Source organism: Equus przewalskii, chromosome 22 (genome assembly GCF_037783145.1).
Source record: "Equus przewalskii isolate Varuska chromosome 22, EquPr2, whole genome shotgun sequence".
Lineage (NCBI taxonomy): Eukaryota > Metazoa > Chordata > Mammalia > Perissodactyla > Equidae > Equus > Equus przewalskii.
Genome location: NC_091852.1, coordinates 2770415 through 2796144, shown reverse-complemented (window position 1 = coordinate 2796144; position 25730 = coordinate 2770415). Strand labels below are relative to the sequence as shown.

The 25730-nt window shown below is 49.1% G+C and overlaps 2 protein-coding genes across 5 annotated transcripts in view; one reads left to right on the top strand and one right to left on the bottom strand.

Annotated features, from left to right (window-relative positions):
- Positions 1-737: 737 nt before the first annotated feature.
- LOC139078741 (nascent polypeptide-associated complex subunit alpha, muscle-specific form-like) lies at positions 738-3109 on the bottom strand. The gene is made up of 2 exons (XM_070590715.1): positions 1918-3109; positions 738-1152 (listed from the first exon to the last, which is right to left on the bottom strand). The coding sequence occupies exon 1, from the start codon at positions 3065-3067 to the stop codon at positions 1922-1924; it is 1146 nt and encodes a 381-aa protein (XP_070446816.1). The 5' UTR covers positions 3068-3109; the 3' UTR covers positions 738-1152; positions 1918-1921.
- Positions 2187-25730, top strand: part of DAPK1 (death associated protein kinase 1) — a 172066-nt gene continuing 148522 nt past the window's right edge. The window contains exons 1-2 of one of the 4 annotated variants that reach the window (XM_070590713.1): positions 2187-2293; positions 3422-3591. In XM_070590713.1, the coding sequence (XP_070446814.1) occupies positions 3530-3591 (62 nt within the window). In that variant the 5' untranslated portion in view covers positions 2187-2293; positions 3422-3529. Of the gene's footprint in view, positions 2294-2423; positions 2563-2952; positions 3089-3314; positions 3335-3421; positions 3592-25730 lie in introns of those variants that run through there. The other 3 variants (XM_070590711.1, XM_070590712.1, XM_070590714.1) reach the window with 3 other exon arrangements.

Here is a 25730-nt window from a genome sequence, read left to right as displayed (position 1 = left end):
CTGCCTAGCATCTGATACCTGTTAAGAGTTATGTTTTCTTATTTTCTTGTTAATTTCTTATAAGTTATCTATTGCTGTGTAACAAACCACCCCAAAATAATGACTCAAAACAGTAATGATCATTATTTCTGTTCACAGAACTTGGGCTGTGAAAACACAAGTAGCTGAGAGGTAGGGTGAGGGCTGGAACAGCTGGCTCGCTCCGGCTTCTCTTTCTGTGGTGTCTCCACGTGGTCTCTCCACATGGCAGTCCCGGGGTAACCATGGCAGCTGACGGCTTCGAGAGTGAGTGGAGAGAGCGAGAGTGAGAGGGGGAAAGAGAGAGAGAGAAAGAAACAGAGGGGCAGGCAGAAGCTCTAATGCCTTATGACCTGTCCTTGGAAGGAGGTTACACTGTGTCACTTCCACCACATTTATTTAGAAGCCAGCCAGTAGGGCCAACTCCCATTCATGGGGAGAATTACACTCCGCTTCTTGATTGAATTTTTGGCCTTGTTTTTCAACCACCACATTTTCCCCTCTCTAGAATCCTTGCCTCAATTAGTGCAGACATAAAGTTCAGGGCTAAGGGACACATCCAAGGTCACTCAGCTGTTAAATGGTTCCACCAACATTAGGTCCAATTCTGTGACTTCCAAGTCCGCGAATTTTTCACTGCCCCAGAAAATCATCTGTGATCAGCAAGTCGACGGGGTAGGTAAGACACACTAGTCCCCAGACACAGCCAGTCCCTCTCATTGCCTTGGAAAACACACTTACATTTATTTTGTAGAAAAAATATTACCCATAAAGCAGTCACCCATAAGCCCTTTCCAAGTTTCTCCCGAACATCTGTGTTTGTAACCCCCCCCAGATGTATTCATTTGCCTTTCTCCCAGATGAATCACTTTTTTGTTATTTTGGACTGTATTTCTCACCTCTCAAGATCCTTTTGTATTAATTCTCAGACCCACCACTTAGCCTGATACGAACTTGGATAGCTCCCTATTTGGAACCTCCCCTTGATTCCACCATCCCGACGACGTGTACCCTGCCTGTGGGCCTTTAGATGAAGGCTTCTTGCCAGGAGACTCTGACAGAAGGTCTGGGGGGCATTCTCTCTCTCTCTTTCTTTTTTTTTCCGCGAGGCCAAATCTCTTCGGTTGAAAATTTCTGTTGAACCAAAAAGAATTTAACTCATCTCGTTTTAGAAAATCTGGGCATTTGAACCATAATATAGATCTGAAATCTCAGAGGGCTCTCATATTGGTTCTTGTAATTCTAGGCAGTAAGGCAGAGTTCCCCGGAGGAGGGTTCTCTGTTTGGGATCTCCAGCAGTCCCTATGGGGAACCATCCTTTCTGTTTCCCCCACGCAGACGCTTGGTAGGGGCATGGGGCAAGAAGAGGAATGGATAAGGGGTCTCTGTAGATCAGGAGGGTCCTCAGAAATATAACGCAAGCCACATAGGTAGTGTTACATTTCCTAGTAGCAGCATTTTAAAAAGTAAAAGGTGAAATTAATTTTAATAATATACTCAAACCAATATATCCCAAATACTAGCATTTAAACACGTAATTAAAGTAAAAATATTCACGAGATATTTTTCATTCTTATTTGCATACTGTCTTGGAATATTTCACACAATGCAGCCTTCATTGGGGACTAGCCACGTTTCAACTCCTCAACAGCCAATGCCGCATTAGACAGCACTCAGAAACCCTTCGCTTCTGTTGCTTCACTGAGCCTCCGAGACCACCACCAACCCTTTCTTCTCTGCTCGCACATCATCTTACAGTTCAGGTCTCAGCTCAAAACACCTATCCCGGAGAGGATTCCCATCTACTGTGGCCCACTCCCCGTCATTCTCGATCCCATTCTTCTATCTTAGTCTCCACAGAACTCATCTCCTCTAAAATGATCTCATTTACTTGCTTACATATTTATTGTCTATCTTCTCCGCCAGAATGTAAGTTCCACGAGGGCAGGCGTTTTTTAAAACCTATTTTGGTCTCCGATTTCCCGGTGCGGAGCATGGTGCGTGGCACACGCTGGGCGCTCAGTACACATTTGCAGGACGAAGGACTCGCACTTCTCCGGAACCCAGCCGAAGCGGGCAGCGTGGCGGCCTCCCGGGTGGGGCGCCCACAGGGCGCGCGGCGCGCGGGCTCGGCCCCCGGCGTGGGCGCGGGGTGCGGGGTGGGGTGCGCGGGGGTGCGCGCGGTAGAGCGCGCCGGCGAGCCCCGAGCGCCGCGCGGGGAGGAGCAGCGAGCGCGGGCGGAACCCGCAGCGCCGGCCGGCCGGGCAGCTCGGAGGTGGGTGGGCCTTGCCGCCAGCCCGCCCGCGGGGTCCCCATTGGCCGCCTGCCGGCCGCCCTCCGCCCGGAAGGCGGCGAGGAGCCGAGGGGCCGCTCCGGAGCCGGAGCGGGAGAGCCTGCCGAGCGACGCCGGGGCGGACTCGCGGAGTCGGCGCCCCGCGCTCGCTTCCCCCGCGCTCCAGCCGCCGCCCCGCTCGTCTCCGGCGCTGGCGCCCACGATCGGCCTCCGACAGCGCGCCGGAGGGACAGTAGCTCCCGGGCGCCCGGGTGAGTGGTCGCGCGCAGCTCCGCGGCTCCTCCCGGGGCCCGCCGCCTGCTTTGGCTCTCGCGGCCGCGGCGCGGCGAGGTTTGCCCGGGCAGCGCCCAGGACAACCAGGAAGGCCGAGGCGGGGGAAACTTGACTGCGAGGAGGAGTGGGATCGCAGGCAGGAGGCGCCTCCAGCCCCGCGGGCCGGGTGGGAACAGGTGGCACGAGCCGGGCAGGGCGCTTTGTGTCGCGGCGCGGAGACCGGGAGCGGGCGGCCGCGCCTCCCTCGGTCGCTCCCTTCCCTCCCCAGCTCCCCCGGGCGGCCGCACGCCGGGTCGGCCGGGTAACGGAGCGGGAGTCGCCAGGAATGTGCCTCTGGGGACTGCCTGGCTCGAGGGAGGAGAGGGGGTGGCCGCAGCGGCCGGGGAGGTGCGGGAGCCGAGAGGCGGCGGGGGTTGCACCGCCGCTGCAGGCTGGAGAGGGATGCATCCAGCGAGGCGCTCTCCGCCTGGGCGAGGGCTGCATTCTTCCTCGGCGCCCCTGGAGGTGGGGAGCTGGGTGGGCGTGTGTGCAGAGAAAGGGGAGGAGGGGAGGCTGGTCACTTCCGGAGCCGGTTCTGATCGGTGCAGAGCGCCCTGCTTTCGGGGACGCGGACCTTGGGGGGCGGTTGCGCCCGGCCCCACGCGCGCGCCGGCGACGCGGGGCTGGGGGCGTCCCTGGCCCGGGTTTAACAAAGGGTGCTCCTCTCCACCCAGCGGGGAGGGGCCGCTCCCGAGACGTGGTGTTCAGCTCGTGAGCGGGTTTTAGCCCTGGGGAGGTCTACTTCCTTTTGGGGTTGTCATTCTGTTATTATTATTGCCTTTTTTTTTCCCTTTTAAGGACTGGAGACTGATGCATGAGGGGCCCACGGAGGCGCAGGAGCGGTGGTGATGGTTTGGGAAGCGGAGCTGAAGTGCGCTGGGCTTTGGTGAGGCGTGACAGTTTATCATGACGGTGTTCAGGCAGGAGAACGTGGATGACTACTACGACACCGGCGAGGAGCTTGGCAGGTACAGGGGGTGCCGGAAGCGCTCTGCGGCGTTGCTGGAATGCATAATATTGGGGGCAGTGGGCGGTAAACAAGTGCGGTTTGAATCAGGCGTCTGCCTTGCCCTTCCAGAAGACGCGCAAATTATAGAGAAAAGAGTTACTAACCCAGCGAGGGCTAGGGACCCGAAATAAACCACCTTATCCGAGGGGCTGGGAGTGGAGGAGAAGCAATTTCAGTGTTAGACTATGATGCAGTGTATTGATCAGGACCCCCGACAACAACAGAATTGTCTGCAGTAACTCTTGTCAGCTCTTGCCGTTCTGAGACCATGAGGCAAACCCTAACATGATTGCAGCTGGAGTTGGCTCCTGTGTGTGATTTCGACAGAGTACGAACTAATTAATAGGCTCTTAAAATCCTAATACTTTCCCTCTTTCTGAATTTTCAGAGTGACATGCACAAGTGTAAGTAGGTCATAAATGCACAGTTGCCACACCTTGATGTTGGGCTTGGGTTTTGAAACATTTCGGAACCAGGAATTGAATTGGTTTCATTCACAATGTTAAATTTTTAACAAATCAATGACCGAGGTCTGATACGGCTCTCTGGACTGAGGATACTTCCATCACTGCAGGAGCTGTGATTCTGAGTTTCAGTTGCTAGGTGAACAAAGAATGATTTCTTTGGGGGCATCTTAGGGCTGGATCGCTTCCCCCTTGACTGGGCATTTGACAGGCTATATCGCGCTCCAGTCAAACTTTAGCAGAAAACCCAGTTTTAACACCTGAATTTAAATTCAGCACAAGGAACTTGACTGCAGTATTTGTATTGTGAGTAAAGTAGGCAAAAGGATCTTTAAATAAAAAAAGTTTGTAGTTACTTTACGTGTATCAAAATATTTGTTTTTCCATGCACACCTGACATCCTGGTACAGAGCTTCCTTTTTCTCGGTGAAAAGGAAATTCACAAACACCCACACCCTGCATGATGAGAATTATGCAAGTTGAGCTTACCTAAAATTTTTTAATGGTTTGAATAGTAGTGCAGAATGAAAGCAATTTTTAAAAAGTTACAGTATCAGAGTATTTCTGTGTGTGTTTGGTATTGACCCAGAACGTCACTGGGAGCCTGTGTGTGCTGTATGTTGAGATTTCCTGAGTCAGGAGGAAGGAAAGCTCTCAAAAGCCGTGTTTCGTGGGTATGTTTAAGACTGAGTATGTGGTTAAAATACTTGGTCTAACTCTAATTAAATCACTTTATTCCTGTGGTTTCAGCAAGATGAGCAGTATGTGGAGTTTTCCTTTGGGAGTAGGGAAAAGAGGTGAAAAAATATATTATGATTTTGTTTGTGTAGTGTGGCCTGATTATATAAGTTCTCTTAAAAAGATGGATGATTAAAATTAGATGAGATGATTGCTTTATGGATTAAGTGTATTGACCTCATTTTCATTAAGATCTTTCGGTGGAATTGTGTGTTAGGAGAAGAAGAAACGCGGCCCGTGGCTGCCGTGCCTGTGCTGGCTCCGGTGCCCACAGCCCTCTGCGAGGCTGTTTACTCATTTGTCACTCGCACTTCGCTTTGCTCTTGGCTCTGTCTGCATTTTGTGTGGAACTTTCTCCCCACTGTGCAAGACTAATTGACATATTGTTTATTGAATAATTTAATGTATGTGAAATATGAATTTGAAAGAAGTGCTCTGAAAAACTGAGAGTTGGGGATTTTTTACAATAAAGTATACGTGCCTGTCTGTCTGATATATCTTTTGTTTTTGTGTAAACATGGGGTAAATAGTTGATTTTTTTGGAGTTTTCTCCGAGTCCTGGGATCTTGACGTCTGCCTGGGAAGTAGTGTCCTCCTGAAGCCGGGTCTGGAGGCGGGGTGGAGGCGGCCTTAGGGCTGATGATGGACACGCGCAGGGCTTTAGCTCAAGTGCCAGTGCTCTGAACTGTGTTATAAGCGGACCAGCGTCTAGGATCTAAGACTTTAGCACGTATCTCTAACAGTCTAAACAATAGCGCCTCACTTACCTTCTGTCTCTGCTGACACGAAGTCCGTAGCCAGAGGGGAAGATAGGTTTTTAAACACGTAGAATACAGTATTATTATTGTTGTATTTGTTATTTTACTTTTAGGAAAACAGAGTATGTATGTACGAGGGTGAGCAGGTGTGTGTGTGTGTGTCTGTTAGTGTGTGTCTGTGTGTACTGCCCAGGACTACTGTAAAAGCTCTCTGTCAGCTCTAAAGAACTTTGTACAGTATTAGGGTTATTGCAGTAGTGACAGAGCAGACAGATCGCCGGACAGCTATCCTGGTCCAAAATCAGCTCAACCACTTGCTAGCTTTACAACTTTGAACAGGTCACTTATTCTCTCTGACCCTCGGGATCTTCATCTGTAAAATGAGAAGCCTAGTGCTTTTGTCATGGCTGTTGTGAAAATCAAGTGATCTAACTCACGCAAAAGTATTTTTTCAAGTAACGAGGTAAACAAACATAGATATCTTCTGCAGGGCTGGCCCAGACATGACCATGTTCTAGGCAGGCTGATAACTTGGCCTGCAAGTCCATATTCTTTGAAGCGTCTGTTAGCCAACTTTGGGTGGGGCGGCCCTGTGAGAAGAGGGTCATGGGGGAGACCCGTGGCTGCAGTGCTCGGCCTGTCCGCTGTGATTCTGGGAATAATGCGGCCCTGGCCTCGAACCTGCACACCCCAAGTGGAAACGAGTCCCTGCAGTGAATGGACCCTCATCCTTAGCCGACTGTTGGTGACCTTCTGTGTTGACTCCGGGAGGCCCTTTGGAGTCCTCCCTCGATCTCAGGTGGTGGAACCAAGAGCTGCTTCCGTCCGTGTGTAATCTCTGGGAGGAGCTCCTGTCACTGCGGCTGCCTCCCTCTGCTGTTACACTTGCATTGTTTTAATGCCCCGGCGTGCCTCCTCTGCTCTTATCATTTGGCATTGGGGGCAGCTGCAGGCTGGCGTGGCCCACGTTAGGGCTCCAGTGACAGCCCTAGCGGCGGTTCAGCCTACCCTGTGAGCTGGGCACTTCTCTGAACACTGCTTTCCTGAGGGGGTGGCCTCTTTCCTCCTCTGCTGTCTGGCCTTACGTGATCTGAAGACCTGATGCCACCTCCTGAATAAATGCCTCCACGATGATTTCTCCTGCTCGGAAGCCCACTGTCTTGCTGTCTGAAGCCTTCTGTTGGTCCGTGACCAGCACCTGCCCAGCCGTGCTCCGTCCTCACACTGTGTTATGATTACTCTTGTGTTGCTCCTTGTAGTGGCCTGAGCCTTCCTTCAGTGTGGCCCTTTCTCCCAGTGTGTGCGGCGTCCTGGGGAATCCCAGGCACGAGTGTGAGCAATGCCTGAACGAGCTCATGCGGAGCTGCAGGCGCCGTATTGAGACCAGAGTGGGGATTTAAGATGCTGATATGGATGCAGATGCTGATGCGGATGCTGATGGATAGCAAGGCAGTGCGTGGTGTGGGACAGCCTCAGTACCCTCATTTGGGAATTGGAGATACCTGCCTTTGCAGGGTGTTGTGAGAGTTGGAGACAGCGGCTGTAAACGTCTGACACATCTAAGATATTTTTCATAACCTGTTTTCCCCGTCACGGCATTTACCACACAGCACAGTCATTACTGATTTGATTATCTGCTTTCCCCAGAGGTTGTCACAGGTTGTGACCTTGGACTGGCTCATCCTTTTTTATCTCTCTTGCCTAATTAGATGCATGCCACTTACTAGGTGCTCAGTAAATGCTCGCTGATTGAATGAATGGATTGAGATATGTAAAGCACCATGAACACACACACATACTTATTTGTGGCTTCAATAAGTGATGACTGTGGAGGTGAACTTAGCATATTAAAGGCTGCAGCTCATAAACATGGAAGCTGCCTTTTCTTCTGCGTTCTCTGTGGCTGAACAGTAATGGGCACAGCAGCCAAAATTTCCAAGCACAAGATCAGTTTTAAACAAAACAAAGTGGAGCATTAAATATTTTACATTGATTTGGATGGTTGCTGGAAGATAATAATTCAAATTGAAAACATTCTGATTTTGGCATAAAATCCATAGGCGTTTTAATTGAAGTTAGGAATTGTAATAAATCCTGACAGTCTCAGTGCATCTTCCCGTTGATTTACTGTGCCTGCAGGACGGAGTCCTGAGGATTGTGGCAGTCCTGTGCAGAGGGCAGGAGGAGTGACTGCCCGGCGTGTTTTCCCTTTGGAAGTGTGAGTTGTGGGCCCACATGGTCAACCAGTGAGTTCATCCTGTAGGACTGTGCCCAGGGGCTTCCTTCTCTTTGCGTTTCTGCTTCCATGTGCCCCGAGATGTTTTCTCTGATAGGAAAAGCTGCAAAGTTTTAAGGGACATAAAGTTCAAATACATATATTAAGGGTAATGGTGAGTGATTTTAAAATCCTGTGCATTTTAGGAAGGTCTAATTATAGTCTTCTAGGATGTGAAGGGAGGGCACAGTGGTGGTAGTGAGTGGTAGTTTGGGTGAATGCTTGCTTGCCAGTAGTGGGAGTGTGTCTCGGGACCACTCAGGCAGGCATAATTTAGGTTCCACGGGCCCGGGAGCCTAGAGGCTCAAGGTTCTTAGTGATGGGGAAGCCGAGGAGCGTTGGAGCTGACTTCTTGGGCCTCTCTGCCTTTTCACCCTCAGCTTGTGTCTCATCCAGCCACTTAGGAACCCAAAGGCCTCATAACATTGGCATGCCCCTGCAAAGCCGTGAATACAAACAGTAAGCTCTCTGAGATGGATGCTCAGAGCAATGTCGCTAATCCCATACAGGGGTTATGTCAGGAGAGGTGACATTGTCAGACACGTCCTCTTGTCTCCCAGGAAAGTTGTAACCCCTTGAAGGCAGAGAACCTTCTGGGTTGGTTGAGGGGTGAGTGGGTGCTGGGGTAAAAACTGGATACCTTGAGTTGGTGTGGTTGGGGGACAAGGTCTAAGCCATGTGAGTGACAATTACGTTGTCTGACCTCTGTGAGGAGTCCCTCGCTTCCCACAGGAAAGTGTGTTAGGAACTTTCACTCTTAATTCTACCCAACTGCTATGGGTACCTAAGCTAACCAGGCGTTTTGTATATAAATGAAATAAGGCATGATTTGAGTAGAAACTCATTTCTGATCATGAGAGGAAGAAAGTGTTTTGTAACCTTTCTAAAAAGCTAACCTATTAACTCTGGGACTTGGATCACTCCTGCTGGTGTGGGGAGGGGCTTCCCTGGGTGGAGGGCAGCCCAGAGACCCTTCGATACCCAGACTAGAAGAAGCCAGAGTGATCAGCAAGACCTGCTTCCCATTTCATCCAGTGGGTGCTTAGACAGGACAGGTGGCTTTCTCAAGGCTGCGGGTTAGTAGGTAGCAAGAGATGGACCTAGAAGCTTGGGCCAGGCCTGTTTCCTTATGTTCTCTACAGCAGTCATGATTTGGCAGTTTTCCTTTTGTGGAAGAGAAGTGAAGTTGATATTTATGAGAGGTGATTTGGGCAGCCAACTGAGGCCGATGCATTTTCATGTGTGCAGTGGAGAAGTGGTTAGGAATAACCAGGAACCACTGAAAGGAAGATTTCATTTCCGCCCCAGCCAGAGCTTCCCTTTGAGCTCAGAGCTCTCACTGCCTCTTGCCTGCACACGGACCTGCTTTCCTTTTCCGAGTGGCATGTGCCCACAGCTAGGAATGGTGTTAGTGTGTGGCATAGTTTTACCCCAGTCCCAGAGTTAAAGTTTAGCTTTCTAGAAAGTTCACAGAACACTTGCATTATTATTTAACCTTTGAGTGCTGTAATGTGTAAGAGTCTTGGCTCTGCCAGTGGGCCTCCTGCTAAGTGACAAACAGTTTCTCATTTCATTCAGCGGCCCAAGTCCATCTGGTTTAGGGCCGGTGTGTGAGTGTTTGAGACCTCATGTGGAAGCGAGTACTTAATTGTTTTGCTTTGGTTTATTGTGGTAAATTACCAAAACAGAATGCATCATCTCTCAGCCTTAAAGATTATTTGGCAGTATAATTATTTATAATAAGTCCAGTTTATCACTTTGTTAACATTCTAAATGTGCAGTTAGGAGAGTGTGGAGGAAAAATAGACTGACATTTGGGTTTTCTACATCATCCGACTAAACTGGGTTGAAAGTAACTGTCTAACTAGTAAATCTTTTTTAGATGAAACAGAAAGTGTCATTGTACCTTAACGCTAGGTTTAATGTGCTAGATGAGCTTTTACAATGAAAAAGTCTAAAACCTACAATAGTTTGTGCCGTATTTTCAGTCCCGGTCCAAAACAAAACAAAACAGAACCAGTTGTGTGCTGGTACCTGATCTGGGGAGGGTTGACAAGTGGCATCTTCCGTGCCTCTTGTTTATCACTTCTCTCTTTTAGGTGACTTTGAGAGCTAGTGTGGCTTACGGGTCACGCTGTTGTTGTTTAAGTATAATACTGCTCACCGCTGAGCACTGGCCACAGGACTTTCCCCCGTGTCTGATCTGTCGGCATTTCAATTGGGAGCTTGAGAAATTTTCTTCAATAACGTAACGTATGTTCAGAGCTGCCAGGAGGGGAACGGGGTGGGGAGAATGTTGTCGATTTTTTTTCCTTTATAAACACATTCAACTTTGGATGAGGAGCATAATGTTTGAACAAATGAGTGCTGTAAACTGGGGATCTCTGGTGTTTGAAAAGTCTGTACTGATGGTGCCAGTTCAAAGCCTGATGGTTTTTGCCTGGGAAATTTGGCTCTGAGTGTGGACTGTCTTTTGGGACACGTTTTATTTTCTGTCAAAATTGTCTGATTATTCTTATTTAGATGTAATGGGATGAATGGGGCTGGTTTTTAAATGTATCAGGTACAGTTGATATTCTAAGTTGTCACCTACATGGAATGAGCCAATTTCTACTTTTTTCCATTGTTGAATAATTCTTTTATAGTTCATCGTTTTCTACCTTTGAAAGCATGCGAACTTTTCCTTTTTAACTTGAAAGATTGACAGGATTTTTGAGACCTTACTTCAGTTGTCCACTCTCTTGTTCCTGGCCTCCCACTGTAGGATTTTCCAGTTGAAAAAGAAATGTGGGAACAGTAATCAGTGCCCTTTTTTTGGTCCCATCTTGAAAAAGATCAGATTTTCCTCTGAGCTGCCTGGGTGTCTGTCTGCCTGGCAAATCCCAGGTCTGTCCATGACCCAGGTGCATATGAGGAAGCTAGGTATGACTTATGTGATACAAGAAAAAGGTGACAGAGGGATACGCTGGGACAAAAAGGGAGTGGCCAGGGGGAGAAGAGGTCAGTAGTTAGTGCTGACTCAGTTCTCGTGTTTCCACCCTCCTTTGAGAAGCTCTTCTAAACCTTTTGCCTCCTCTGTGTAGAGCTCAGTTTTGTTTTTGGCCGTCTGTGACTTATGAGTAAGCAGCAGAAATGTGTCTCTGGAAAAGTGATGAAAGACTGCAACCTTTTGAGTGTAATATTTAATAGTCTGGGAGTTACAGGCTGCTTCACTTTACAGAAGCAAAGGTCTGCGCACTGTAGGTGTGTGGATACACACTGTAGATACATGGATACACACTGTATGTATGTCGATACATGCTGTAGGTGTGAGGATACACACTGTAGGTGTGTGGATACGCACTGTAGATATGTGGATGCACACTGTATGTATGTCGATACGTCCTGTAGGTGTGTGGATACACGCTAGAGGTGTGTTGATATGCACTATGGGTATGTCGGTATGCACTGTACAGATGTGGATACACAGTGTAGGTGTGTGGATATGCACTGTAGATACGTGGATATGTACTGTATGTATGTCAATACACACTGTAGCTGTGTGGATATGCACTGTAGATATGTGGATGTGCACTGTATGTATGTCGATACGCACTGTAGCTGTGTGGATATGCACTGTAGATATGTGGATGTGCACTGTATGTATGTCAATACGCACTGTAGGTGTGTGGATACACGCTAGAGGTGTGTCGATATGCACTATGGGTATGTCGGTACGCACTGTAGAGATGTGGATACACAGTGTAGGTGTGTGGATACGCACTGTGGAGATGTAGATACACACTGTAGGTCTGTGGATATGTACTGTAAATGTATGGTTACCTACTGTAGTAGATATTTGGATATGCACGGTAGTTGGTGTGGAAACACACTGTCGGTGTGTCGATATACACTGTCAAGATGTGGACACAAACTGTCGAGATGTGGACACGCACTGTCGAGATGTAGATACACACTGTAGTAGGTGTGAACATGCACTGTAGTAGGGGTGTGGATGCGTACTGTAGTAGGTGTGGACGCGCACTGTAGTCTGTGTGTGGACGCGCACTGTAGTAGGTGTGGACGCGCACTGTAGTCGGTATGTGGACGTGCACTGTAGTAGGTGTGGACGCGCACTGTAGTCTGTGTGTGGACATGCATTGTAGTAGGTGTGGACACGCACTGTAGTCTGTGTGTGGATGTGCACTGTAGTAGGTGTGGACGCGCACTGTAGTCTGTGTGTGGACGCGCACTGTAGTAGTTGTGGACGCGCACTGTAGTCTGTGTGTGGACGCGCACTGTAGTCTGTGTGTGGACGTGCACTGTAGTAGGTGTGGACACGCACTGTAGTCTGTGTGTGGACGCGTACTGTAGTAGGTGTGGACGCGCACTGTAGTCTGTGTGTGGACGTGCACTGTAGTCTGTGTGTGGACACGCACTGTAGTCTGTGTGTGGACGTGCACTGTAGTAGGTGTGGACACGCACTGTAGTCTGTGTGTGGACGTGCACTGTAGTAGGTGTGGACGCGCACTGTAGTCTGTGTGTGGACGTGCACTGTAGTAGGTGTGGACGCGCACTGTAGTCTGTGTGTGGACGCGCACTGTAGTAGGTGTGGACGCGCACTGTAGTCTGTGTGTGGACGCGCACTGTAGTAGGTGTGGACGTGCACTGTAGTCTGTGTGTGGACGCACACTGTAGTCTGTGTGTGGACGTGCACTGTAGTAGGTGTGGACGCGCACTGTAGTCTGTGTGTGGACGCGCACTGTAGTCTGTGTGTGGACGCGTACTGTAGTAGGTGTGGACGCGCACTGTAGTCTGTGTGTGGACGCGCACTGTAGTCTGTGTGTGGATGCGCACTGTAGTCGGTATGTGGACGTGCACTGTAGTAGGTGTGGACACGCACTGTAGTCTGTGTGTGGACGTGCACTGTAGTAGGTGTGGACGCGCACTGTAGTCTGTGTGTGGACGTGCACTGTAGTAGGTGTGGACGCGCACTGTAGTCTGTGTGTGGACGTGCACTGTAGTAGGTGTGGACACGCACTGTAGTCTGTGTGTGGACGTGCACTGTAGTAGGTGTGGATGTGCACTGTAGTCTGTGTGTGGACATGCACTGTAGTAGGTGTGGACGCGCACTGTAGTCGGTATGTGGACATGCATTGTAGTAGGTGTGGACACGCACTGTAGTCTGTGTGTGGACGTGCACTGTAGTAGGCGTGTGCACACGCGGACCATAGTCGGGGTGCGGATACGCACTATAGTAGGTATGTGGATACACACTGAGGTATGTGGAAACATGCTGTAGAGAACGGACTTTTAACAGCTGCCTACTGAATTTTAAGATGCTGGATTGCAGGTGATCCGCAGAGCAGCTGTCCTTGGGAATTTGGAACCAGAAAGCACTCAGAGATTATTTGTTATCTTACTAAAACAGTTTTTCTGGCCCATAAACCAGGGCCTGCCAGGGGCTTCCACTGTACACCTGGGATGTGACTAGAGAAAGTTGTCTTTCTAAATATTGTCTCTGCTGCTCCGAGCCCCTAGAATCAGCACATGCGCTGCTGTTTGCAGTGCCAGGAGCTTCCCCGTCTGCCCTCAGGCGTGCTCTGGCCTCGGATCACCCCGGGCTGTTTCCCGACCCGCCACCGAGGGTGGAGGAGCCACCTTCCTGGCTGGCTGCGCCCTCCACAGTGCGTCAGGGCAGCGGCACCTGTGTCCTCGGGGCGAGGCCTGGCTGACCTCTGGCCCTTCTGCTCTTTTCTCTCCCAGTGTCGCTTTTCCACCTTGTGCAATTGGAGTGAAGTGGACTCCTCACCTGTCGTCCCATTTGGTGATGGACCTATACAGTGACTGCTTGGGACTCTGTTCTTGGGCTTTCTTTGCACTGTAATTCAAACAAGCTCTGGAATAGTTGGAAGCTATTTACAATTTTCCCATTTAGAATTGATAGGGGTTCACTCTAAGCTCCATCAGACATTCCTCCCCACGTAGAGCTTCAGGCAGCTGATTCAACTGTTTAGGAGAGGAAATGAATCAGTACAAGTGGAACATTTTCCAGGATGGAATTGTGTCAGTCTACTTCCCCCCACCCTCCTTTGGCACGGAGAGATTGGGAGGCTTGGCATATAGCAGTGGACAGGCCAGGTGAGCTAGTGGCCGGCCCGAAGCATGACATCCCTCTGTTTTGCTAAACAGGAATGACCATATCCTGTTTTATGAATATTACAAATTAACGTGGACCGTCCTATGTAGGCCTCATCTTCAGAAGCAACATTCTCTTTGATGCAGATAACTTTTACAACTCGTCTACATTGGAGAGAAGTGGTAGCCTGGAGAAATAAGAAGCAGAGGCGAAATGGCCTAGCCGGTCATATGCCTCAGACTTCTCCAGAGCGTGTCCACGGCTGGTCTACTGTGAAGGGTTGCTTTCTTATTTCCTAAATCCCTTAACAGTTTGGAGTAAGTAACTGGCCACTTGTGTTCTTGTACAGTTGGCTTATTCATGTGATTGTTGGCTCTCCCTATGAATTGCGAGTTTTCTGAGTAGAGAACATGGTTTTTTGTGTCTTATGTTGGGTGGGATTAAGCTAACGCACCGTAGGCGTTGTTATTTGCCTTATGCAGGAAGGTACCTGTCCAGAAATTAGAACAGCACTTCGGAACTTTGGACCCAAATCCCGGACTCCAGAACACACTTGCTGTTACCTTACTGTTGACTTCTGGGAGACTCCCTTTTCTCCTCGATAGAATGGAGATAATAGCCATGCTTACCTCACAAGGTTCTTGTGAGGATGTAGATAAGGTGTGTAAAGCGCCTGGCCAGGACCAGGCATGTAGCAAGTGCTCGAGAAGTGGTGGCTGAAGACAGAGAGAGCAAGACTGTGTGACGTGCTTCTGAGTCTGTGTGATGAGCCCTATCTGTCCTCTGTGCATTCTTCATTTCTCTGCCCAGGTTCTGGCCTGGACTCCCAGGAGCCAAGTGGGGCGAGGGCTCGCTTCTCCTCAGTTCCATCCCTCCTTCCTCCCTTCCTCTCTCCTCACCCTCTCTGCCCCTCTTTGGCTCAGCCTGCACGGTGCCCATCTGCCCGGTTGGACTGTGTTTATCTGATCTGTCCTTCCAGGTGTGCCGGCCTCATTCTGAGGGCTCAGACCCAGGCCTCGGTTTACGTGCTGGGCTCCCTCAGGTAGTCTGCCTGATAGTGTGGTAGATGGTTCTTAGAGTTCCTGAGAAGCAAATTAACTAGGAATTTAGCTGTGTACTCAAAAGTGAGCGGCTGAAGCAGAGTTTACAGGGACCCATTTTCAAAGTCCCCCCAGACGGCAGGGGAGAGGGAGAGAGAGGCCCATGTTAAGGAGGGTCTTTTAAGATGGATGCGTGTGTGCGGGGAAGCTGAGACGACTGAAAGCTGCGTGCCCGCCAGCCAGGAGTTAGCTCGTCCCTGAGACAGCTGCTTGGAGGTGCTGGGGAATAGTCATCCTGGCGTTACTGGGAACTGAGGTACGTCAGCACGCAAATTCAGGCTTAACTTGGTATCCTTTAAGTTCCTGGAAAGTCAGTTTCATTTTTCTAGCTGCTTTTTAAATTAAAAACCATCTTAAGCAGCTGAATAAAACCCTAGGATTTGATCAGAGGAACAAATCATTGCTTTTGTTATGGATCTTTATGGAGAAAGGAGTCTGAGTGTGTGGGCCCCTGAGTTCCTGAGCACGAAGAGCTTGCTACAGAACGCAGGACACACGGCAGAGCCGAGCCTCCATCACTTTCTGACACGTACTGATTGACGATGTGAAAATGAGTGTTTGGCCAAGCCCAGATTGTCCATGCCAAGAAAAGCCTATTAGACTAGTGGCTGAAAGGCTGGATTGTTAGGAGCTCCTCAGTGGCGAGGCTCCGCCAGCTGCTGTGTGTAAATGCCCACTCACGGCGGAGAGCCGTCCTTGTTCCTGCGCACTGGGTCTCATTTGTTCAAGGAACACGGCTGCCGCATGGGAAGCCACTTTAAGAGGATGCTTCGTTATTCTGTGGGCCTATTGAGTGGATATGTTTAGTTTATGCAAGTAATGTTAGATGCTCACAAATTCAAAAAGGAAAATGCCTGAAAATTGGATCTGTAGGGTGAGTCCAGGTGAACTGTCAGGGAGTGGTGATAATAACTATAAACAGAAAACAGACACAGACTGTTCAACAAAACTGTCGCATGAACCGTGATGTCTGTCCAGCTTTCTTCGTTCCTCCGGGGTTGATTGGACATCTGAATGATACGGCACTGGCTAGGGTGTTGGGTGAGACCCTTATATCCCGACGAGTGTCTGATCAAGTAGGCTAGACAGACTTCACACAACCAATGATAATGGGAAGCCTAAATAAGTGAGAGGAACCGAGTGTGAAGACCTGTTTTTGGAGTTCAGGCAAGGAGCGGTCCTTCTTCTGGGAGGGCTCATTCATTTATTCAGATTCTTGTGGGGATGTAATGATGTAAGCAGGTGGGTGCCTGAGCAGGTATGTGTGTGTGTCTCTGAACTCATATGTTCCCTGGAAGAAGCTGGCAACCAAACATGAAGAAGGAGGCAAGGAAACTAAGACTCACTGGGAGCCCATTCTAGACCAGGGGCTGGAGGTGGGTGTTGTAACCCACATTTTACAGCGGAGAAAACTGAGGTTCAGAAAGACGTTGGCCTTGGACACTGTTTAAAATGGTTGTGGCAACTGTTGGAGACCCAGACTGCTAAGCCGTGTCTGGAAATTGGGTGACTGGAGGTGCAGCTCATTTTGTGGCCTCTCCCTCTGTCACTGACTGGGTAGGGAAGTTGAAAACATCCGGCACAGAGCCCGGCTCATACAATGTGTCCAATACCTGTTTCCTCCTTCTGCCCTCTAAACCAGGAGTATCTCACCCTAGGCACAGTTTGGCTGGGATAGTTCTTTGTGGTGAGGGCTGTCCTGTGCATTGTAGGATGCTTAGCAGTATCTCTGGCCTCTGCCCACTGGATCCTAGGAGCAGCACCCGTCCCCCTGCCCCACTCATTGGGAACCCTGGGGCTCCAGGATTAAGACAGGGAGGGACGTGTTGACTGAGGGGCCTAGGTACTGGAGTGGGTAATAGGCAAGGAGCCTCCTGCACCCAGTGGGCAAAGAAAAAGCTCTTGAGAGAAAGTATTGACCTTGAGGGTCCATCCCTGAGGAGGGAATAGAGCAGGCTGCCAAATAATGCTAGCAAGAGGTCTGGGGCACTTTCTGTTTTAGTCTGGCTTTTATGTGCTGTCCCAGGAGTGGACGGGTCAGCTGTGTCCCAGAGGCCTGGGGTGGGACTGACAATGGATAAGGCTGGTCAGACTTCTGGACGTCACTGGCCTGGGTGTGGGAGCCACCCTTGGCTAACGTGCAGTTTCCGTCTTTCCCTCCCTGCTGGACAGGCTGCTGTGGGTGATGGCTGAGCCGGATTCCCGTCACTGTCTGACCTCGGTCCACCCTGCTAAGGATGGCATTCTGCTGCCATCTTGATGACTCCGTTTTTAAACTTGCTTAATAGCTGTGTTCTTTTCATGCTGATTCCTCATTTTTAGCCAAAGCTAGCTATCTCCTTACTTTTTATTCTCTCTCATTCTCTGAGGCCCCAGGTGCCTGTCTCTCTGGTGGGCTGGATGGTATAGCATGCTGTGTGACTGTGGAGCCCACAGAGCTTAGTTAGTGTCTCAAATATCCCCTCCTCCTAGCAAGAGGTGGGGGGTGGCTTTTAAAGGTAAAAGGTCAGGTCTGGGGACCCCGGCAGGAGGTGAGAAGAAGGCTTTTTGCCACATCTCCCAGCTCGGCTTCCCGCTCCCCGGAGCCAGGGCACTGGCGTGGAAGTCAGTTGGGGAAGCACGTCGGTGGATGAGGGGCTGATTTGAAGGGCACCGTGGAAAAAGGAAATGTGTCGGTCAGGATGCTGGCAGGAGATGAGTCCGCCTCGGATGGTCCAGGTGAAGCTTATGAGGTGGCCAAGTATGCACCATGGTCTGGGGATCTGATACACACCTGGGGCTGAGCTGGAGCCACCAGCACATGCCGCTTTGGGGAACAAACCCCCTGGCCTCCCTCTCCCCCTTCCCTCCAGCCTTCCTCCAGTGCCTCCCATGAGCCACCTGTAGGGAGCCCGGGTGGTGCAGTAGGCAGGGCAGCCTCCTGGCTGGGAGGAGGTGGAGGAGATGGAGAAGAATCAGGAAAGGGGGACGTCCACTTGTGACAATCATGAAATGATACTGGGTTTGTTGTGTGACTCCTCCCCTCTGTTGGGGCAACTGATCAGAATCTGCTATCATTATGCGGGACCCTCCTCTCTACTCTGAATCCTGGGTTTATGTTCCATTTGCCCCAGGAAGTCGTTCCTGACCATCCCACTTCAAAGTGATGCGCTCCTCCTCTTGCAGCTCCTGGGGCATTTCCTTTTTGGCACATTCATCCAGCATCTTTGGCACATTCATCCAGCATTTAGACTCCCCACTGTTGCATTGCTGGCTGTCCCTATGTGTGTGTGTGTGTATCTTCCCTAGATTGTAAGCCCCTTAAGGTGTCATAATTCTTTTGTTCCCAGCATCTTGCAAGGAGAAGGTATTCCAGAAATATCTGTTGTTGGAGTATCAATTCCCTTAACTGGTCATAACAAAATTCTGAAATTAAGGACTGTAGCCATCGTTCCTCTGAATTTTAAAGGTGGACCAATAATCACTAAGAAGTTCCTTAAGATGCGTATCATCCTTGGAAAAACCCTGAGAGGTGACAGCCCCATAAAGGAATAAAATGGGGCCCGGGGTCACACTGCCAGCTGGGTAGAGTAGGATGTGGACAAAATGGCTCTGTCCTTTCCATTGTAGATAGCATACCAATGAGTTCCCCAAAATCTTCTGGTACTTTATACCATGTTACCTATTTCTCAGTGTCATGTACGCTTTCAAATTTTAAAGTATGGGGGGAGGTGAGTGTAGTGGGAATAAAGTGTGGTTGCCCCATTTCAGTTACTGCAGGGGAGACAGGTAGTAGAGTCAGTGGCCCCAACCCTGACCTGCCCGTGTCAGTGGGCAGGTCTCAGAGAGCTGCACAGCACAGCCGAGCCGGGCCAGAGCCGGGCCAGAGCACTCTACCACACACCTGTTTGCCCTGCAGTATTTGCAGTTGAAAAGTGAAAACTGCAGGGACTTGATGTTAAACCTTTTTGCAAATGGCAGTCTCCCTGCTGTCGGTCAATCCTGTCAAATTTGCTCTCTTTGATGCTTGAAAATTGGGGCTTCAAAAAGGAAACAGGAACTCTTAATATAGAATTGATGTCTTCCCCAGTAAATTTTAATTGATTCTAGTATGTGTAGAAAGGTGTGTCATGCATTCTGAAAAGATAGGATTTAATTATGATTTAAAATTAGTTCTATGGGACGTGCTTGGGGTAGCACCCAGAGAGAAGAAATGAGGGATCCAGTGGAATAGTGTAAACGGGAAGATGGGAAAATGGGCTTCTGCCGCTGAGGGTTGGGAGCCTTGCCAGCATTCCAGCAAGGTGTCGGTTAGCCTCCGCGGCTCAGGGAGCGAGTGGAGGCAGTGCTGGGTGTGGGGATGTGCAAAGACCCGTGCAGAGCTGAGCCCTGCTCAGAGGGCACAGGGACAGGGACAGAGCAGTTTTCAACGCTGTGTAGTCTTGTTCCTTGTGTTGCACTTCTTTCTGCGATAGTAAAGAGGTTAAGGGCAAGAAGATGATTGCCTGAAAGCCAAAAGACAGGGGAAAGTTGTGGGGAGCAGGCATTTAAAAATTAGCCACTGTGGGGTGGGAAGAGTCAGGATATTGCTAACAGCTAGGTTGCAACTTTATAGTTTGTAGTTTCTATTTGACCTTGGGAGGCAGGTGGGAAGTGGTTTTTATGCTTCCTTTACAGATTGGGAAACCAGACCTTAGAGAAGTTAGGCTTGAGATGTCAGAGTTCAGCTCAGTGTGGATTGAAATGTGTGTGTGTATGTGCTTACATGCGTGCGTACGTGTATATGTGTAATATACACGTGTATACATATGCATACCTTTTTTTAAATAAATTTTACTGATATAAAGGATGTATAACACGATTTACAAATAATAACAAAATATGCATACTCTATTGTAAATTCCTTGTAGTCAGTTGTCTCACAGAATATACTTGTTGATTTTTGCTGTGGCTGACCTATGGTTGATGACGTTTTAACAAATGGAGTCACATCCCAGTCTGCAAATTCTTTTCCCAATCAATTTATTGTCATTAATTCTAACGTGTGATCTTCTGTTAGACTGTTTCTCATCCTTATACAAATTATCTTCGTTAAACTGAATCTCTGAACTTCAGCCCTGCTGATTGCAGGAGCGCTGTCTTTTCAGCTTTTGGTGCCATTGTGGGGATCGGGCCATTGTTTGATTCTGTATTACTTAACAGCGATGTGTTCAACAAGCAGCTCACACAGTTCCTGCAGAATGAACTGCGGGCTCCCGTGAGCCGGCACGGGTGGACTCGGCACCTCCCCCACTCCGCTGTTAAGGTCTGAAAAGGCTTTGTGTCTTACTGTTGAACCCTGGCCCCAAGGAAGGTGCTGAGTGCGTGGTTAGAGACTCAGTAAGTTTGGTGGCATGGATGGGTGAGGTTTCAAAGGGAGCAGGAGCCAATTCATGGCGCTCCAGTGTGTACCCCATGAGGACAAGGTCCTCGGTGAGCAGCGAGGAGGCGGCTTAGGAGACAAGAGGTCCAGAGAGGCAAGGCCTTCTTGTCTAGCAGCGTGGTGACTTCCAGTAGTCATCAGTACCCAACAGGGACGACTAGTTACGGGGAACGAGAGACTTCTGTCCCTTTCCGTCTTCTAAAACTAAGAGGTAATTCCCTCACATGACATGGGAGTCAAAGAATATGCAGAGGACGGCCGCGTCTCTTCTTCTGTCTTCCAGTCTCCAGCGCCTCAGCTTCTTGGGGATCCTTCCAGATGAAGTCTGTGTGTATTTAAGTCAATGAACTTAGAAACATTTTCATGTTTTTTCTGAAATGGTGTCATATGAGACACATTGTTCTGCACTTCTGTTTTTCACCTCACAACGTACCTGCGAGTCATTCTGTTACTGTACAAAAAGACACGCTTCCTTCTGTTCTGTGAGTTTATCATAATGTATTTAACTCTCTCCCTGTCTATGAACTTTTAGGGTTCTCTTCTAATTTTTTTTATTACAAATAATTCTGCAGTGAATACCTTTGTATAACATGTTGAAATTGTTTGTAGGGTAAATTCCTAGAAGTGGACCCGCTGGCTGGAGGGTCGGCCTCTGAGAGTCTGGGTGCCGCCATCTTGCTCTTCTGGCAAGATAAGTCCCTTTGCAACCCGACCGCCCACAGCTGAGACAGTCGATTCTCTACCCTCTCCCTCAGCTGTTGGGTTGTAGTTGCATTAACTTTTAGATATGAATGAGCATGAGCATCTTTTCATGTGTTTAAGAACTATTTGTCTTTGCTGTGAACTCTCAGTTCGTTCTATTTGCTCATTTTCCAATGGCTTTCTAGGGCTATGCTACTTTGTAGGAGCTCTTTATACATGAAAAATACCTTTATGTCTGTGGCAGGATTTGTACATCTTTTCTCTAGGTGGTTGTTTGTCTTTTGACTTTTGTTTCTGCTGTTTTTTACCCTGTGTATACTTTTTTTGTATTGTGGTAAAATATACCTAAAATGAAATTTACCATTTTAACCATTCTTCAGTGTACAGCCCGGTGGCATTAAGTACATTTCACATTGGCTGTGCAGCCATCCCACTATCCAGCTCCAGACCTTTTTCATCATCTCAATTGGATAGTTTTTTGAAGTGTCAAATTTATCAGATTTTTTTCATCTTTTGTGGGTTTGTGTCACCGTTAGAAAGTCCTTTCCCACTTTGAGTTTATTAAAAAATATTCTCAGCAGTGTCTTCTGATACTTCCGTGGTTCCTTACTTATGTTTGAATCTGTGATCCATCTGGAAGCCACTGGGGTGGAAGGTGTGAGGGGTGACTCCGAGTGTCCTTTGTCCAGACAGTAAGCCCCTTGGTTGCCCTTGGTCATCGCACGTGGTGTGAGGAGCAGCTGGACCCGGCCGGGGAGGTTCTGGCATCGGGTGGCTGTAGGGAAACAGCAGTCCATGGGAGTTGTTGGGGGCTTCAGAAATGCAGCCTGACCTAGACTGATGACGCTCCAGTCTAGGAGAATGCGAGCAACCAGGTATTTATGTTTGCCTTGTTCAAATAAAATCACAGACGTGCTAGTCAGTACGTTGTGCGAACTTGCTGAAGGATGATCTGTGGTGTCGCCACCAAGAGAGTTGGATAGGCTGGGGACAGCCATAGGACAGAACTTTCTGTCTCTTAGGCAGGTCCGTCAGTAGGCGGAGCAGTTTGTGCCTTGCCAAAGGCTCTAAAGGAGGCTAGGAGGTAGGGCTGCAGGGTGGGCTGAAATCTAGCTGATGCTCTGAGGCCTCTGCCTGGAAGATGGGGCACTCATTTCTAATTCTCCCAGAGGCTCCAATAGGCCAGAGGTACCCTGACATTAGAACTCTGTTTCCCGAGTTTCTAGACCCACTGGCAAGTACCCTTCTGGATCTGTCCTCGAGTGGAGAGCCAGGGAGCACCCCTGCATTCCAGGTGCGCCCCTCACCCTCAGGGTAGCTGAGTAGGCCCTGGGGCATCGGAGCCCCCAGGCTGGTTAACTCAGGCTGCAGGCAGCACAGACCTTGCTTTGAGTGTTCCATGGGGGGAGGTGGGAAAGGCTGGGAAGCACAGTCTTGCCACCTTGAACTTGCATCTTCCTCGGAAGCCTGAAGGTGAAGCTGGGGTGGGTTCCCTGCCAGAGCCACCTCCTCACGGAATTCTGGGGACGCCAGTCACAGTGCGTTCACATCCAGAACAGTGTGAATGGTGCACCCTGTGGTCTCCCCAGGGTCCCGTTTTATCCCATGGCAGCCTGTGGGTGGCCCTGTGGAAGCAATGGGGTAGAAGAACGTGTCTTTCTGCGCGTGGGGGTGAGTTCCAGGACTTCTGCATCTCTGTTTTTCACTGTACTTAGCTCAAAAATGAGTTGAATTAGTGAATGACACAATGTCACATTCCCGAAATAACCCGAGGCAGTTCTTGTCAGAGCAGCCATGTCTGTTCTGGGGACTTCTGGGCCACCTCCTCCGTGTTCTTACCTCCTCCCGCTGTGAGCTTTGCAGGGCCTGGCACTGTGGCCTCTCTGCTGGTGGCCCGGCTCCTCTCGCCGAGCCTGGCACATAGTGGGTGCTTGAAGGTTTGAGAAGCTCCTTGCCCGTCCCGGTTGCTCTGGGCGTGGGTGAGAAGCCGTCTGTTCTAAAGGACGTGAGCAGTCAGTTGAGCCACAGTTGTGCAGAGAGATGTAAGTTTGTTTTTCAATATGAAAGTGAAGTTTACCTAGGAACAGTAAATATTTAAATTCTTTGTTGGATTTTGCTTATTTTCCTGATTATTACTAGACTTTTTTGGCCTTTTTTTCAGGGATAATTTGCGTACAGTAACATTACACTTTTTATGGTACAGTTCTAGGAGTTTTAACAAGTACATATTGCGATGTAACCACTACTGCCAGCGAGATGTACAGTAGTTGCATAACCCCCCGGTCCCCTTGTGCCCCTTGTAGTTAGCCCCGCCCCCAGCATCTGGCAGCCACCGATCAGTTTTCTGTTCCTGGAATCACAGCCGTGGAATCTGTGCCCTGGAATCATAGCATGTGTACCTTTTAAGCCTGGCTAGCATAGTGCATTTGAGATTCATCCATGTTGTTGCATAGCAGTTCAACCCTTTTTTTTTTGCTCAGTAGTAGTCTGTTATCTGAATGTGCCAGTTTATCAACTCACCAACTGAAGGACATTTGGAGTTTTCCAATATATTATTAGTATTTTGACTGTTTCCATCTACTAGTGGGTCAGAAGCTTTCCAGGGAATCCTTTTGGTAACCAAGTAGGTTTGGTATCTTTTTTGAGGGCAAAGCTTTTGGGGCAGCATCACCCAAGACAGCCTGTGTAATTGTGCACTGAATGGTCCTTTAAGATGATGGTGGTAGTGATGGTGTCACTGTGCCCAGGTCTAGTTGACGTCTCTCCACTTAGCCATCCTTAATTATTCTCTGGTGCTCTGTCTTGTGAGTGACATGCCTTCTTTGATGTTGAGGCCAATTAGAAATGTTATAAAAGCATTTCTCTGAAAACTCAGAACCCAAAGTAAACCGTCTCCATATGCTGTTTTCTACTTCAAAGACAGTTGGAGGAGAGTTAGACATAATTTCTTCCCATTAGAATAGAGGAAGCTTCTTGGCAGTGGGGCCAAAGAGGAGGGGACAGAAAGAAGCAGCTGAACCCACCATCCCGGGCAGGCTGTGAAAGTGGACACCTGAAGGGTGGAGGGCCAAGGACTCTGTTAGCTGTCGGTAGGTATTTAGCTCAGGGAAACAATTCCATAGCCGTTCCGTGAGAGTGAAGCCTGGTACCCAGCTTCACGCTGCAGTGAGCAGAGTGGGTGTGGGCGTACATCATTGCACGTTGTGTCGTGTTGGGCCATCCTTTGCCTCTTTAGGTGTTGGGCTCCCAGTGACTGAAGAAAACCCAAGAGTGACATTGGGGAAACTGAGCTTTTGACCTTGACGCTGTGTTCTCAAGCATTGTGTGTCCTTGGGCACATTGCTTGCCCTCTGGTTTCTCTTTTTGGGATGAGGGCTTTGGAGGAGATGGGCCTCCTGGGTCTCTGACACTGAACTCATCCTCTCAGAACCCCAGCACATAGGAGCTCTTTGCGTCTGCCGGGTCCAGAAACGACAGCTCAGGACTGCGGAAAGGCCCCTGCTGCCATCGTGGCTCCCCGGGCATCGAGGGTGATTGTGCTGTTGTAGGACAGGCCTGGGCTGGCCCAGCGCGCCTGCTAGCAGACTGCACATAGAGCCTGCTCCCCCTTAGGGGAGCTTTTGGGGCAACTTCTCGTGCTTTCTGAATCCAGGCCCGTAAGGAAGGTGATCTGGCAGAAGATCCTGAAAGCCGATAAAAGTACCGTATACAGATGTGCGTGCAATGCTGTCTTCAATTAAGGAACACATCCAAACACAAACCTGATGTTTTTCTTGGACCATTTCCAAGCACTAAGCTGCTTTTTGAGCTGTTACTAGCTGAATTATTGGGACTTCCCTCTGTGGTTATTTCACATCCTCCTTTTCTTGGGAGTGGTGTTTAAAATACTTCTCCTTTGAAGCACGATATGAAACCAGGAGAAAACTCTAGGACCAGGAAGGCATCTTTTGGCTAAGATCTTGTCTGCAAGTGAGCATTTGCCGACAAGAATGCAGAAATCTTCAATCCTGCTTTACTGTTGCATTCTAGTCTAGTGACTTTGAAATGGGAAGTTAAATTTCAGAAGCGTTCCCATTGCACATATGCATCCCACATTATTTCATACACCATGTACATAAGTAGTTTGAATTCCAGACATTAATATATCAAACCACATTTGTACATGAGAGTGCTGGTGACGTTAACACTGATGTATCATGTAAGACTCATACCCATTCTTGAACACTTACCTGTATTAGTCAGACTTGTGAGAACTTCAAGGTGCCCAATATGTTGACGCTTTCTCCATTTAAGCTTATTGTTAGAATGCATCGTCTGTTCCTTCTTGCCCCAGAGTGCCACGTTAACCCCCATATTCTTCAGCGTTTGTACAAATGGCACTTTCTCAATGAAGGCGAACTCTACTGCCCTATAAAAATCACCTCTCACCCCACACTGTACCCCATTTTCCCTACTTTTCCCTCAGCACTTAGCGCTTTCTGAGGTACTTCTAACATGCCTTACTATCTCATCTTTTTAGAATGAGAGGTGTTATTGTTTCTG

What these genes read in the sequence shown, in the direction of transcription:
- LOC139078741 (XM_070590715.1), bottom strand. Translation starts at nt 3,067, where the DNA reads ATGCAGCCCTCGCCCAGGCGGAGAGCGCCTCGCTGGATGCATCCCTCT.